The 16828-nt window shown below is 37.0% G+C and overlaps 1 protein-coding gene across 40 annotated transcripts in view; it reads right to left on the bottom strand.

Moving 5' to 3' along the window:
• DGKI (diacylglycerol kinase iota) overlaps window positions 1-16828 on the bottom strand; it is a 474617-nt gene that overhangs the window by 157618 nt on the left and 300171 nt on the right. For all 40 annotated transcript variants that reach the window (XM_021079007.2, XM_021079008.2, XM_021079004.2 and 37 more), the window contains one exon: window positions 16618-16729. In XM_021079007.2, coding sequence (XP_020934666.1) covers window positions 16618-16729 — 112 coding nt within the window. The remainder of the gene's footprint in view (window positions 1-16617; window positions 16730-16828) is intronic.

Genomic DNA, 16828 nt, shown 5'->3' with positions numbered 1-16828 from the left:
GTGAATAATAGAAACCCAATTATCTGTAACTGCAAAAAGAAAAGCAATACAAAGGGACAGAAAGAAAGGAAAAGGAAATAGAACAAAAACTGAAAAGTGAAGAACTTACCGTTATTGAACATTTTTGATGTCAAAAAAGCACTCACTTGTGAGCTTTACATACACTTTTATTCAATTAAGAGAACAAAGCAGCAGAGGAGAATGAAGTGGGAATTTACTGAAATTCTTTCTGGCCGATTACCAGATCCTCAAAGTTTTTTCTGGCTGTCCTTAAATGACCCATTTAAGTTAACCTATGGATTCAAACCACTATTCTCATCTCCGGAACTTTTCCAATATATATCCCTCGTCTTCAAGTATTTCTCAGCCCAATATTTATCTGACATTATAGCCCTTTATCCACTGGAGGCAATAACCATTTTCTCCCCCCCCCACCTCGTCTTGACTAGGCCTAATGACAAATAAAAATGCAGAACCGTCTTGACTAGGCCTAATGACAAATAAAAATGCAGAACCTTCGGAAAGTTTCCGAATCTAAAGGTTCTGCATTTTTATTTGTCATTAGGCCTAGTCAAGACGCAACTGACAAGGACTTAATCTCTAAAATATACAAACAACATATACAACTCAACAGCAAAAAAGCCAGCAACCCAGTTGAAAAATGGGCGAAAGACCTGAATAGACATTTCTCCAAGGAAGATATACAGATAGCCAACAAGCACATGAAAAAATGCTCAACATCCCTGATTATTAAAGAAATGCAAATCAAAACTACCATGAGATACCACCTCACACAAGTCAGAATGGCCATTAATAAGTCCACAAACAACAAATGCTGGAGAGGGTGTGGAGAAAAGGGAACACTCCTGCACTGTTGGTGGAAATGTAAGCTGGTACCACCACTAGGGAGAACACTATGGAGGTACCTCAGAAAACTAAATATAGAACCACCATAGGACCCAGCAATCCCACTCTTGGGCATGTATCCCGACAAAAATTTCCTTGAAAAAGACACATGCACCTGCATATTCATTGCAGCACTATTCACAATAGCCAAGACATGGAAATAACCCAAATGTCCATCAACAGATGATTGGATTAGGAAGATGTGTTATATATACACAATGGAATACTACTCAGCCATAAAAAACCATGACATAATACTATTTGCAGCAACATGGATGGAACTAGAGACTCTCATACTGAGTGAATTAAGTCAGAAAGAGAAAGACAAATACCATAAGATATCACTTATATCTGGAATCTAATATATGGCTCAAATGAGCCTTTCCACAGAAAAGAAAATCATAGACTTGCAGAACAGACTCGTGGTTGCCAAGGGGGAGGGAGTGGGATGGATGGGGTGCTTGGGGTTAATAGATGCAGGCTATTGTCTTTGGAATGGATTAGCCATGAGATCCTGATATGTAGCACTGGGAATTATGTCTGGTTACTTACGATGGAGCATGATAATGTGAGAAAAAAGAATGTATGTATCCATGTATGTGTAACTGGGTCCCCAAGCTGTTCAGTAGAAAACTGACAGAACACTGTAAACCAGCTACAATGGGAACAGATAAAAATCATTATAAAGAGATGCAGAACCTGCCAAGTAAGGATTTATTCCTCTGAGTTGGACAGGACTGAACATTGCACAAATACCTTCCAACCCCTTGGCATCATAAGGCTTACACAGTACCATAGGGCACATTTAAGCCATAGTCTCAGCCTTAACGAGAGCTCAACAGCAAATACCACAAACAGATAGAGGTAAATAGCTGTCAATGGCAGTTCCACTGGCATTTCACAATCAGTCCAGAATCACTGCACAGGCACAAGAGGAATTACTGTAATTATCATTTCAGAACAAAGACAGGTCTATTGTTAGCACAACCACATTATTTTTGGAACAAGTTAGACTAAAGGTAATTTTTTTAAATGCTTACTAGAAATAGTTATTTTTCACTATTCAGATGGGTCTAGCCTTAACATCCTATAAGGCACAAGGCCCTAATAATCATAATCACCCTCAGGATTGGCTAGAATGAATCATTTACGGACAAAAATGCATTGGTATATGAATGACAGATACTCAATCATCTGTTCAACCTGACATGTCTTGCACCTTTGTGAAAACTTCGAATATTTCCTTTCTGGTCATATACGGCTTGAGAGAAAGACAAAGTCAGCCCCTAAACTACATGCATCCACAGTCATTCATTATCCTAAGAGCATTAAAAACTTTCAGTCCACACATTTGGGGTGAGTTTTTCTCTCTTTCTGCACGGTGCTCCTCCCTAGAATACTATTCCCCATTTCTCTTCAAATCTCATCCTCCTTCTTGCTATTCAAGCACTTCTTCCACTTAGTGTCAGGAAAACCCTGGGTTGGGGGAGGAGAAGAGAACCAGGCATGAGTCCTCTAACCCTTCCTTTCCTCCCACTGTGCAGACTCCTGGCTCCCAGTCCCTATGCAATGCCCAAGGCAGCAATCAGTGACAAGGACAATAAACAATGGAGATAATCAACAATACTAAACACAGTTTTTTTAAAAAAATATGAACAAGGTAGTCCTGTAAAACCAAGTAACAAAAAATGAAAAATGTAAAACTTTTGTTTTATTAAACAATAAAACAAAGGAGGATAGCCAAAGAGATAATAGAGTTTAAAAATCACACAAGACTGTTACGAAGATCTATATGTTAACAAACTGGAAGACCTAGATAAGAGCAATTTCTGGGGAAAATATAACTTGAAAAATTTGGTGTAAACATATTTAGATGTAGAAATTGGGCAGATTAATGTTTTCGAAAACTGAAAATTATCAAAAATATGTCTTACTCACCCCTACCCCAAAATGTGCCAAGTGCATTTAGATGTTTCACAAGTACTTCTACCCATTTTAAAGAAAGAGAATGTCTAATAAAACTTGCTTTAGAAAATGATGTCACAGCTTCTGAGATAATAAAACCAGATAAGGGCAGCATAAGAGAGAAAAATTCTAATCTAAATTATTTTTATAATTATACATACCAAAATCATTTAAAAATACCTAATTGTTTATGCTTCTCTGTTACATAAAAACTAAATATTGGAGTTCCCACTGTGGTGCAGTGGGTTAAGGATCCAGTGTTGACTCTGCGGCAGCAGGTGAGAGTTGGATCCCCAGTCCAGCACAGTGAGTTAAGGATCCGGCCTTGCCACAGCTGTGGTATAGGTTGCAGCTAGGGCTTAGATTTGATCCCTGGCCTGGGAACTCCCATATGTCAAGGGAGAGGCTGAAAAAGAAAATAATAATAATATCAAATTGTGAACTATTATTGCTTTTCACAGGAATTAAGGATAGTTTGACATTAGCAAATACATTATTACAATTTCACTACATTATGTTTGTTTGTTTTTTTTTTTGTCTTTTTGCCATTTCTTGGGCCATTCCCACGGCATATGGAGGCTCCCAGGCTAGGGGTCCAATCGGAGCTGTAGCCGCCCACCTACGCCAGAGCCACAGCAATGCGGGATCCAAGCCGTGTCTGTGACCTACACCACAGCTCACGGCAACACCGGATCGTTAACCCACTGAGCAAGGGCAGGGATTGAACCTGCAACCTCATGGTTCCTAGTCGGATTCGTTAACCACTGCACCACGATGGGAACTCCTACATTATTCTTTAAGTGAGGAAAAACCACACTATTATCCCAAAAGATGCAAGAAAAAAAATAATAAAGTTCAGTGCCTTTTAAAAGCAGTTGTTAGAAAACAAGGAAAAGAATATAACCTATTTACCTGAGAAAAATCATCTACCAAAAACCCCTAGAGAAAACATTATCAGAATAAAGAAACTTTAGAAACATTCCTTTCAACAAACAAAACTACCCACTAGCAACAAAAGTTTTCAACATAGTGTTGGAGGTCTTAAACAACATAATAAGCCAAGGAAATAAAACTGGAGGAAAAAGTCTTGGAAGAAAAAAAGCAAACCTCGTAATATTTCTACTGATATCATCCCATACATGGAAATTCCAAGAAAATTCACAGGCCAAGAGTTAAACCTCATGAGAAAGGTACACCACTAACATAAAAAATCAATAGTGTTCTCTTCTAGCAATAGCTAAGTGAAAAAAAAAAATAGAAATTCATCTATTATATCAACAAAACAATAAGGCAATGCAGAAGACTTTCATGCATAAAAATTTTAAACTGCTGAAGACATAAAGGAAAACCTAAATAAATGAGAGGGTATGCCATAGTCACGGATGGGACAATTTAATGCTATAGTGATATTAATTTCCTCCAAATTAACATATAAATTCAATGTAATTCCAAATGAATATGAGAAATACTGTTTTTATGAATCTTCTCAGTCTGATTCTATAGTCGATTTCAAAGAATAAAGAACCCTAAATAGCTGACAATATTTTGAAAACATCAAGAGCAACAGACTATCCTTATTAAATATTGAGACATGTAATATTTAAAGATCCAGTAATTCAAATAGAGGTGTTTGCACAGTGAAAGACATAAAGGCCAGAGCAAATGAAGAGACAGCACAGAACAGACCCACAAGGGTGAGAAGCTGGAATATGTGGATATAGGATTAAAAATTATTGGAGAAATGATGGAAAGTTTAGCCAATGGTGCTGGGAATAGTTTTCACTATAATAGAGACGAAGAAAATCAGTTTTCTACCTCCCATCACACACAAGCATAAACTCAGATGTACTAAAGGCCTGGGAGGAAGAAAAAAGATATACATATGTTTATATAAATTGTCCAGTAGAAAGGGAAGAGAAAGCAAGAATTTCTCCTTAGTTCTCTTTTTTTTCAAGCAGTGTCTCTGGCGGGTCTGTTTCCCCTCTGTGTTCCATCTCCCACTGGAAAGCACTCTCCCCAGGCCACCTCTGTCTCTGAGGTCCAAGCCCAGACAGGCAGCCTCAGCAGGGATCCCAACTCTCACCGCCTGATTCCCTTCTCTGGAGCTCCAGCTCCTGCCTGACGACCCTCACTCCACAGCCTGTCAGGGGCCACTTCTCCAAGGTTCCACACTTCCTAGTGGCCCTGGCTCCCGAGTGCTGATGACGCCATCTTTTCTCTTTGCCCCCCCAGCCCTGGAGGTGGCAGAGACTTCTGCAGTCGCTTATCCATGGATTGCTATCTATGGGTTACCTCTTCACGGTTCTTCTACTGTTCTGTAACTGGTCCCCTGTATTAAACTCCCTCAATTGAACTATCTCCCATGGGTTCTTTTCCCTCTCTGACACACCACCCTCATCACCAAAATGAGAAATTTTACGTAAGTGATTTGCAGTGGCACCATTATCATCCAATCCGTATTTCTCTATGTGAGTTTTAACAAGCTGTTTTATTGCCAGGAAGCAATGCCATTAGGTTTTATGGTATTGCTTTTTTCCATTTTATCAAATAGTAAGATTTCTGGGCATGGGTGTGTTTTAAAATCCTACCACAATTCATGCTGTAAGCAATCTAAAAAGCATCAGCAATAGTACTATTATTTACTTAATTTTTTGCCTATAACTACAGCAAAAATCATTTCATAGATTCAGTTCCTTTATATGCTAAGTGATGAGATTTTGTTAGGCTGCTATGGTCTCCACTAGCATGCTAGATGCTAGATTGATGCCAATAATTTCATGTTCTCAAACTCTATCACATGCCGTCCCCTTCCTTACTTTGATAATATTAGCCCTATGACTAATGCACAGCCAATGTCTACAATGTCTAAAATTGTAGATTTTCCTTTTCCAGTAAAAAAGGAAAGAGCTATATTTGAAAAACTAACTTTCTGCTCATTAAAATTAATCTAGCAATTATTGAATATTTACTATGGAAAAAGTAAAGATTCTTACAATGTGGAAACCTAAGAACTCCTTCTCACTGGGATTACTTGTATACTTTTATCTTTTTCCATTTTTTCTCAGTAGAGGTAAATTCACTATATTAAGATGAGTTCCTGAGAGGCAAAAAATCCTGTTTCAGCTTCTCTGCCAACAGTGAGACTGAGTCTGCGACTTAATGGTGCAAGCTGGAAAAAACTCCCCTTCATGCTTTAAAGTTATTTCCATAAGCAATCAATCTTCTGAAATCTGTAATATCATGACCGACCTAATATAGTATATAGTCTTATAATCAACACTTGATCCTGGAGCAGTGGTATCAAAGTTGTATAAACTTGGGAAGAAAGATAGCCTATTGATTTAACACTAGGAGAGTGGCATTTTCCCTTATATTAGACTTATTTTTGTATTTTGTGAAGCAAGAAGAAGGGAACCGAATAGAATGTAATGAAGAAAATGTTGTTAAAATCATCACTGCAAGGACTTAAGATCAAATTGGACACTACAAAATAAAAGGGTCAATAAATACGAAAACAGAGCAATAGACAGTACCTAATCTGAAAAACAGAGATGAAACTGGTTTATTTTTTTACCAAGACCTGTGAGACAATACAAGCAATCTAAATTTCATGTAATCGAATGCCAGAAGGAGAGGAAAAGGATGACAGAACAAAGAATATGTAGATGAAAATATTGCTTAGGAAAAAGTCAACCTTAAGTTCCAGAAAGATCAATACACCTAAACAGGATAAAGACAGAGAAAGCCCTGTCCAAGTCAGAATAATGCCTACTACCACAATTGGAAAGAAGATGCCCACATTCTAATGCCCAGAAACTAGGAAAACCATATAAGGCAAAAGGGCACTTTCTGATGTGATTAAATTAAGGATGTTGCGATAGAATATTCTGGATTATCTGGGGGAGGGCCCTTGATGTCATCACACAGGTCTATCATACAATGCTGAAACAAGCCAACAAGCAAACCAGTCAATTTAGAACTTTATACGCATAACAATATAATTTCAAAAATGAGAATACAACAAAGATATTTCAGAAAAAAATTGTGAAAGTATTTACTGTCAACAGACCTGTACTATTAAAAAAATAGCTGAAGGAAATTCTCCAAACTCAAACAAAATGATGCCAGATGAAATCTTCAATAGGCAGGAAGAAATGAAGAAAGCTGAAAATGGTGACTATGCGGAGACACATAAAAGACTGAGTTGTTCTTTCATTTCTTAATTTCTTTAAAAACAACTGACAGCTTAAAGCAAAAATATTAATATTGAAAAGTTGGGGTTTACATGTACGTAAAAGTGAAACACATAAAAAAAGCACAAAGTAAGTGGGAAATAATGGAATTATAAGAGAAGAAGATCTGTAAAAATTACTTGCATTGAGAATGAAGAAAGGGATTTTACAGACATTAAAAATTCAGAAGAGGAGTTCCCGTCATGGCGCAGTGGTTAACAAATCCAACTAAGAACCATGAGGTTGCGGGTTCAGTCCCTGTCCTTGCTCAGTGGGTTGACAATCTGGCGTTGCCGTGAGCTGTGGTGTAGGTTGCAGACGCGGCTCGGATCCCGTGTTGCTGTGGCTCTGGTGTAGGCTGGTGGCTATGGCTCTGATTAGACCCCTAGCCTGGGAATCTCCATATGCCGCAGGAGCAGCCCAAGAAATGGCAAAAAGACAAAAAAAAAATTCAGAAGAGAACATTGTGAGTAACTTTATGCTGATAGACTGAACAATTTCAATTAAATGGACAAATTCCTTGAAAAATTCAACTTAGTAAAACTGACTCAAGAAGAAATAGAAAATGTAAATAATTCTGTGTCTATTCTTGCTTTAAAGAAATCTCAAGCATAGACAGTTCTTTAGGAAACTCTATGAAATACTTCCGGAAATAATAATACCAATCTTAAATTCTTTCAGAAAACAGTCATTTCCCACCTCAATTTATAGCATAACCTTGATATAAAAACCCATTAGGGATATTACAAGAAAATAAATTTACAGACCAATATCTTTCATAATTATAGTAATAAAAACGCTAAAAAGGAGTTCCCGTCGTGGCGCAGTGGTTAACGAATCCGACTAGGAACCATGAGGTTGCGGGTTCGATCCCTGCCCTTGCTCAGTGGGTTAACGATCCGGCGTTGCCGTGAGCTGTGGTGTAGGTTGCAGACACGGCTCGGATCCTGCGTTGCTGTGGCTCTGGCGTAGGCCGGTGACTACAGCTCCGATTCAACCCCTAGCCTGGGAACCTCCATATGCCGCGGGAGCGGCCCAAGAAATAGCAACAATAACAACAACAACAAAAAAGACAAAAAGACAAAAAAAAAAAAAAAAAAAAAACGCTAAAAAAATACTAGTAAGTTGAATCCAGCACATAAAAGTGATAATACATCAAGAGGGGCTTATCTTAAAAATGCAAGGTTAGTATTTTTAAAAAATCAATGGAAAATGTGATATAAAGAAATAATGGAGAAAACCAAGTCACTTCTATAGATACGAAAGGGCATTTGATAATATATATCACTCATTTGTGATTAAAAAAACTCAGAATATTGATCATAGAATTGTAATTACATAAAGGGTTTTTTAAAAAACACTGGCAACAACAGAAGAGCATATTTTATAAGGAAAGATGGTATGCTTCCTCTTAATCGGGAATAAGGCAAGCATATTTATTCAACATATTAAGAAAAATAAAAGGTGTGTAAGGTAATAAAACTTTACTTATTCACAAACACAATTATGTATGTAGAAAAACCTAAGGAATATATCAAAACTAATACTGTAAAAATGGTCATACTACCAAAGCAGTCTACAGATCAACACATTACCTATCAAATTACCCATGACATTTTTCACAGAACTACAACAAACAATCCAAACATTTATATGGAACCATAAAAGACCCAGAATTTCGAAAGCAATCCTGAGGAACAAAAACAAGCAGGAAGCATAACTCACCCAGACTTCAGGCAATATTACAAAGCCTCTCCCAGACTTCAGGCAATATTACAAAGCCTCAGTCATCAAGAGAGTGTGATACTGGTACCAAAACAGACACAGAGACCAATGGAGCAGAATAGAGAACACAGAAATAAACCCAGACACCTACAGTCAATTAATCTTCAACAAAGGAGACAAGAATATAAAATGGGAAAAAGATGGTCTTTTAAGTAAGTGGTGCTGGGAAACCTGGACAGTAGCATGTAAATCAACGAAAGTGAAACACACCCTTACACCATGCACAAAAATAAATTCAAAATGGCTTAAAGACTTAAATGTGAGACAAGACACCATCAAACTCCTAGAACAGAACATAGGCAAAACATTCTCTGACATCAACCTTACAAATGTTTTCTCAGGTCAGTCTCCCAAGGCAACAGAAACAAAAGCATAAATAAACCAATGGGACCTAATCAAACTGACAAGCTTTTGCACATCAAAGGAAACCATAAAAAAAAAAAAACAACCTTAAAGAATGGGAGAAAATAGTTTCAAATGATGCAACTGACGAGGGCTTAATCTCTAAAATATACAATCAACTTATACAACTCAACAGCACAAGAGCCAACAACCCAATTGGAAAATGGGCCAAAGACCTGAACAGACCTTTCTCCAAGGAAGATATACAAATGGCCAACAAGCACATAAAAAATGCTTAACATCACTGATTACTAGAGAAATGCAAATCAAAACTACTATGAAGTACCATCTCACACCAGTCAGAATGGCCATCATTAATAAGTCTGCAAATAACAAATGCTGGAGAGAGTGTGGAGAAAAGGGAACTCTCCTACACTGTTGGTGGGAATGTAAGCTGGAACCACCACTATGGAGAACAGTATGGAGGTACCTTCAAAACTACACATAGAACTACCGTATGACCCAGCAATACCACTCTTGGACATATACCTGGACAAAACTCTCCTTGAAAAAAACACATGCACCTGCATATTCATTGCAGAACTATTCACAATAACCAAGACATGGAAACAACCCAAATGTCCATCACAGAAGATTGAATTAAGAAAACGTGGTATATATACACAATGGAATACTACTCAGCATAAAAAAGAACCAAATAATGCCATTTGCGGCAACATGGATGGAACTAGAAACTCCCATACTAAATGAAGTTAGTCAGAAAGAGAAATACCAATACCATATGATATCACTTCTATCTGGAATCTAATGTATGGCACAAATGAACCTTTCCACAGAAAAGAAACTCATGGACATGGAGAACAGACTTGTGCTCCCCAGGGATGGTGGGGGAGTGGGGTGGATTGGGAATTTGGGGTTAATAGATGCAGACTATTGCCTTTGGAATGGATAAGCAATGAGATCCTGCTGTACAGCCCTGGGAACTGTATCTAGTCACTTATAATGGAGCATGATAATGTGAGAGAAAAGAATGTATACATGTATGTGTAACTGGGTCATCTTGCTGTATAGTAGAAAATTGACAGAACACTATAAACCATCTGTAATGGAAAAAATAAAAATCATTATAAAAAATAGTAAGTGAATTTAGCAAAGTTTCAAGACAAAGTCAATAAGTAAATATCTACACGTGTGTACACACACATCAGTTATTTCTATATGGTAGCAATGATAATTACATGTAAAATTTAAGATAACACTATTTAAAATAACAATGAATACTTAAGAGTGAATTTAACAAAAGATATGCAAGAACCAGAAAATTGCACTGACACTGCAAAACATTGCTGAGAGAAATTAAAGAACATCTAAATACATGGAAAAATATATCAAGTTTATCATTGGAATACTCACTACTATTAATATTAATAGTATTCATCTATAGATTCAATGCAATCCCAATTAAAATCCAGGTTTTTTTTTTTTTTTGTAGACACAAATGATTTGAAAATCAGTATACAAATACAAAAGGTGTATAATAACCAACACTTCTAGAAAGTCAAAGTAAAATGATTCCTATTACCAAGTTAAAGACTGACAATAATGCCATAGCCATAAAAATAGTGCAGTCGTAGCATAAGGATGAACAAATCAATGGAACAGAATGGAATTCAGGAAAGGACCAAATACAATCAAGAGGCAAAGGCACCAAGGCAATTCTATAAAGAGTGAAAATCTACTCAATGAAAAGTACTGGGGAAAAAAGTGGATAAATGTGTTTTTAAAAATCATGAATAGGAGTTCCCGTTGTGGCGCAGTGGTTAATGAATCTGACTAGGAACCATGAGGTTGCAGGTTCAATCCCTGGCCCTGCTCAGTGGGTTGAGGATCTGGTGTTGCCGTGAGCTGTGCTGTAGGTTGCAGATGTGGCTCGGATTTGGCATTGCTGTGGCTCTGGCGTAGGCTGGTGGCTACAGCTCTGATTCAACCCTTAGCCTGGGAACCTCCATATGCCATGGGAGTGGCCCTAAAAAAGAAAAAAAAAAAAAAAAAGACAAAATAAAAATCATGAATAAAATTCTCTTTTTTCACCTCTCATGATGTTATTCACTCAGAAACTTACCAAGTTTTGGATAAATATATTTTTTAAAATGAATCTTGAAGCTACTTTACATGATACACAAGAATTTGAGCTGAATCACATAAGAGCTAAAACTATAAATCTTCAAGCAGAAAACAATGGAGAATATCTTCCCAGCCTTTCCTGGAGTAAACAAAGATTTCTCCAAAAGGACACAAAAAGCTCTAATCTGAAAATATGCCTAGCTCACAGAACTGGAATTCATAAGAGTGTTTAAACTTCTGCTCATGAAAAGAAACATTAAAGAAATAAAAAGATAAAAATAAGCCAAACATAACTGCACTAAATATATCTGTCAAAAGACTTGTAATCACAATACATAAATAGTATTTGCAATTCAACAATAAAAGATAAGTAGCCCATCAAAACATGCAAAAACCACAGACATTAAAAAAAAAAAAACCAAAAGACATAAAAGGTAACAATAAAGATAAACAGTATGTGTTACTCTCATTTTTCGTTGGATATAATTGACTATATAAAATATATTTTCTCTCTTTCTGTGAATGGAATTGTATTCTTTCCTCTCATTCTGTTTCATCAAGTGTAATATTATAACAGCTTTTTGTCTGTATCCATTAACACATTTTCAGTACCTGCAGGGTATCAGGTTTAGGTCACTTCTCATCAGGTATTCTTACACATTGCTTTTGGGCAAATAAACAGTCCAAAATTTCTAGAAAACAGTTTTATAACTTTTATTAAGATGCTTTAAAAATGTTTAGAAATTTCTTTTTCGAGGATTTGTCGTAAGAAAATAATTTGAAATGTTAATTGAGGTTTATGAGCATTATGTTAATTACAGGAGTTTTTAAATCACCAAACATTCAGAATCATAAAAGTTTTGTAAAGGAACCTTTTCATAAAGAATAATTCTTATGCAAATTGAGACATACTTATACAATGAAAGAGTTGGGTTTTACTTATAATACAATTCCCTATATGCTTAAAAACATGGAAATAAAGCAAACTGAAAGGAAACACATCAAAATATAGATATAGCTGTGGATCATATGATTATGACTGCTATTTTTGCTTTTAGTTCTATACTTATGCGTGTTATCACAATAAACAAACATTTAATATTACTTTTTTCTAAAAAAAAAAAAAAATTACCTGGTATGTATACAGCTTCAAGTCTGGGATTTTCTCCATGTAACTTTTCTCACTGAATCATGTTTTGCTTTTCTAATTCATAAATATCAAAGAGCCTACATATTTTAATCTCAATTAACAAAAATAAAGAAAGCTGGCTATGCTTTCTTTAAAGTTCAGGAGACTGAAATCTTTGGATGCCATATCAGTAGCAAATTAGATTTGCATTTCCTTTGAATAATGCTTTGAACTATTTTGAAAAGTTTTAGATTACTTAGAAACAGACACAACATGAAAGGACCTTCACAACTGTAATGGCAGAAAATCGTGGCAGAAATAAATACAAATTACAATGTCTGATTCTGGTCTGTGTAGAATCCACAAAGGTAATCAGCTTACCAAGCTCCCAATAGAGAATCATCTTAATTAGTAGGAATGCATTTCAGCCAGTAAAATGAATTGAAGACTTCTGCTTCGAAATGTACAATTACAAGATAAAGAAACCATCTTTTCTCCCATGCTAGTAATTTTATTTCAAATCTCTCAAAGTACCACTCTGAATATTTTAAATATACAAAAATACACACACTTTTACCCAAATAACTACACTCTTCAGTTTATATAATCATCTTAGGCCGATTGTGAGTTCTTAAATCATTTACCTTCTTGGAAACATACTCAGTATAATAGTTTCAAGATAAGTGAAACTGAAGGACTGAAAATAAAGCTCTTTCCTATTGTACTGTGTGAACAGTAAGGTAAGATGTGGATGAATATCAAGCACTATTATTCAAAGAACATAGGATTTCAAAACTGCAGTATACGCTACATGTCATCATTTTAGTATTCCATTTTCTCTACACCAACGCCTATCTATCGTTTTTCTTCTTGTCCTACCAGTGACAGGATGGGAGGGAGAAGGAGAGACCCCCTCAACAGTCTCTCCCAACCTAGAAGGATCTCCTGAGTTTTAAACATATGTTTCAAATTGCCATTTCTATACCTTCTTGGATAACTCACAGGGCTTTCAGTTTTCACTTATATAAAACTGAGTCCATTTTTGACAATATTATCCTTCTTCCATATTTTCTGTCCCAAACAGTATCAGCACCCTTTACCTAATGACCTATACCAGGCTCCCAGGATTCATTTATACTCCTTTCCCTCCCTTCTCAAAAAGCCACTGTCAATAACTCTTGAATTCACCAACCTCTTCACATCACCACTTTCTTTCTTCAGGCTTTCAGATCTCCTCATCTTTTCACCTGGACTTTTGTACCCATGTCCTGATTTGTCCACTGGTCTCCGGAAGTTGAGATTCTGATCACATTTCACATGGATTTCTAGGTAAACTTTCTGAACAACAGCTCTCCTCTTGTCTCCTGCCATCTGCCTCAACCTCCCCAATAACAGTTAAAATAAAACAACACATGTTAAAAATGCAACTCTTTCTGCCCTTCCTCTGTATCCACGTCTTCATTCACCACGTCTTTCATCACTCTGAGCCACCATTAGTAATTTTACTGGTTGCCATGCAATTAGGCTGATCCCCCTATGGCCACGCAACAGCCACTTAGCAGTCTCATTCCTGCTTCCATGAATGTTTGCTGATCTCCCCAATTTGTAAACCCTATTCTCCTTTCAGTCTTCATACATGCCTTTCTCCCAGAATTTATGTCAGACTGTGATTGCTCATTTACTTCTCATCTTCCCCCAAGAACACTGAACTGTGGGCACCCTAAGGACATGGCTTTTCTATTGGTCCATTGCGTGACAGTTTTACCTAGCAGAATATTGCTTATAGATTCAACAACTATTCCAAGAAATAGTCATGACTGACATTAAATGAAGGAAAGCAGTGAGACATTTTAAGCATTTTCTTGAATTCACAAAATTCCTTTTCATTAGAGTCCATCAACATTTCCCATACACTGCATGGCCTTGAAGGATGCAGCCTCAGAAGATATATAGCATCAGTTCCACTGTCCTCTATTCGCCAAGTACCGCTAAGTCCAATCTAGGTTCAAGGGGAGGGTATTAAGACCCAAACTCTTGATGAAAGAAGTCTTTAAAACCACAGTTGCCATCAAAGGTGATGGATACTAACCGTTTCCACTCACAGCCAGCACTCCACCCCTTCCCTGCTCTCCTTTTTGCTCCAGGAGGCTGACCAATTTAGACTGCATTAAGGGCTCCTGTCGCTGGCTTCTATTTGACTTCTTCAGAGGGAGAAGCTCTGGAAGGCAAGAATTGTATTTACATCCCTGGCTCCTTCTCTGCCAAGTTGGCAAAGGATGGCTGATTTCACTTAGCAAATACTACTTCCACTGGGTTGTCCTTCCCAAAGAGTTCTCCTGGCGAAGTTGGGTATTCCCTTGCCTTTGCAGCTTTAGCTCAGGAATACAACACCATCCATTGCTGCTCGTCGTCAACCTGATGCATGATTTGTAAAGAGTCCCTCCATTAAATTCTCCTCTAAATACCCAATTTCCATATGCCATCTCCTTCTTATTCAGACGTTAAATATATAACTGTAGGCAAAAATTACTCGAACCACCAAAAGGCTAGGAAAAGAACGTGACACAGTTACAGACTGAAAAGTTATAAAAGATGAAGAGTTAAAGAACATTCGAGAAAGAGACAGCATATGCAAGGGCCCTGTGGTACCAAAGGAGCAGGGGATGTTCAAAGCTATACCCAGCTTGAGAGGTGGCAAGCTGGAAAGCACAGAGTGTGGTGGGAAAGGGTGGAAAATCAGATATAAATGAAATTTTGCGCTAAAGACTTAGTAAAGATTTAAAGATCTTAAGAGTAATGGGAAAGTATCTAAGAGTCTCCCTGCCCCCCCAAGCCTAGGTAAGGCCTCATCTTCTCTTCAACATTCCCTGACAGCCTTCTCCCACATGGCCAGGACCAAGAAGCTCTGGCACCTGGGAAATATCCAATACATGTTCACTGGATTAGGGAGTAAATGAATGAGTAAACACATGCGGTGAAGTCTGTAGCTTTCTTGGTCACCTCCCAGAATTCTCCCTTGCACATACCCTACTTGTATTTATTTCTATTTGCTCTTGGCTGATTCTTCACCTATGATTAGCCTAAAGGCCTTTGGAGGAAACTATGTATGAGCTACAACCCTGAAAATCATATCAATCCCAGACCAATGTTTTAACATTTAACAACCCTTTCACTCTAGAGATGACATGACCAGCTGAGGTGATGGACATTCTTGCCATAATAACAATAAGTTATTCTGCTAAATCTCACTCATTCAAAGTGATGGTGGAAAAGTCACTTGGAATCCACAAGATGAGTGAAAGAGTTGTTCTAGGTTGTTTAGTACAAGAAATACAAGCTTCTCGCCTTGAGGTACAACGTACAACAGCGAGTATTAACCAAACACGAGTAGAAGCTTTATCTTAATTTGCCTTACCAACTGATAGTATTGCCCGATTTATACCAGATAAAATGATAATCAAAACTGTTAATTGGCTCCCTCATCATTCAATAATAAGTTGAAATACGTGGCCAAAATCTGCTTGAACCTGACTTTATACTATACATTTACTTTTCGAATGCCAGCAAACAAAATTAAAATGCAAGGTGATCTCAGTACTATGCATATGAATATTCATTAATGTTACAACAGTGATGTCTTTCTATAGTCAGGTATTCTGTGATCACAGAGATGCCTATCTTACGCTGAAGCAGGCAAGATGATGTTGAATGCAAATGACCACTTTCCTTTTTATCTAAACACTCAAATCCTCAGTGAACCAAAAAAGTACCAAATGGCAAGGTTTTTGCATCACAGCTGGAATAAATCTATGGCATAACACTTTTTAATTAGCATGAAAACTTTGCATTTCATTCTAGTAGAAAAGTAATCAGGAAAACGAACAAATGGTGTTCATTCATCTTGGATGTTCAAACAAATATGCATCAATTTTTTTTTTTAGTTAACATGAACAATTACAGTTTGGTTTTGTGTTCCCCTGGCAACTCTCTATTGCATAAAGATTTTAAGTTGATAAGCCAGGAGAGAACATTATACCAAAGTCTTCTAAAATGAATGAAATTTAACTATGACTAAAATACATTTCACTTCAATAAAACAGATGTACTGCTTACCAAAGAGGCCATGGTGAATCCAATGACTTCAATATAACCATCATCATGACGCTGAGGTTCAAAGTCATGGTGATCTCCTGGGTTCCCCCAGGGCATTGTGCCCGCACAATATCTGCAGGAGAAGAGTACAAACATAATTCAGTTTGTTCCAGTCCTCTCATTATTACCTCAGGGATTAATTTTTAGTTAGCTCCAATGTTTATTTCACGTA

Source organism: Sus scrofa, chromosome 18, assembly GCF_054392235.1.
Source record: "Sus scrofa isolate SSC_HxYL_T2T_F1_AM1 chromosome 18, Sscrofa_HxYL_maternal_Yorkshire_Landrace_v2.0, whole genome shotgun sequence".
Lineage (NCBI taxonomy): Eukaryota > Metazoa > Chordata > Mammalia > Artiodactyla > Suidae > Sus > Sus scrofa.
This window is presented reverse-complemented; position numbering and strand designations above follow the sequence as displayed.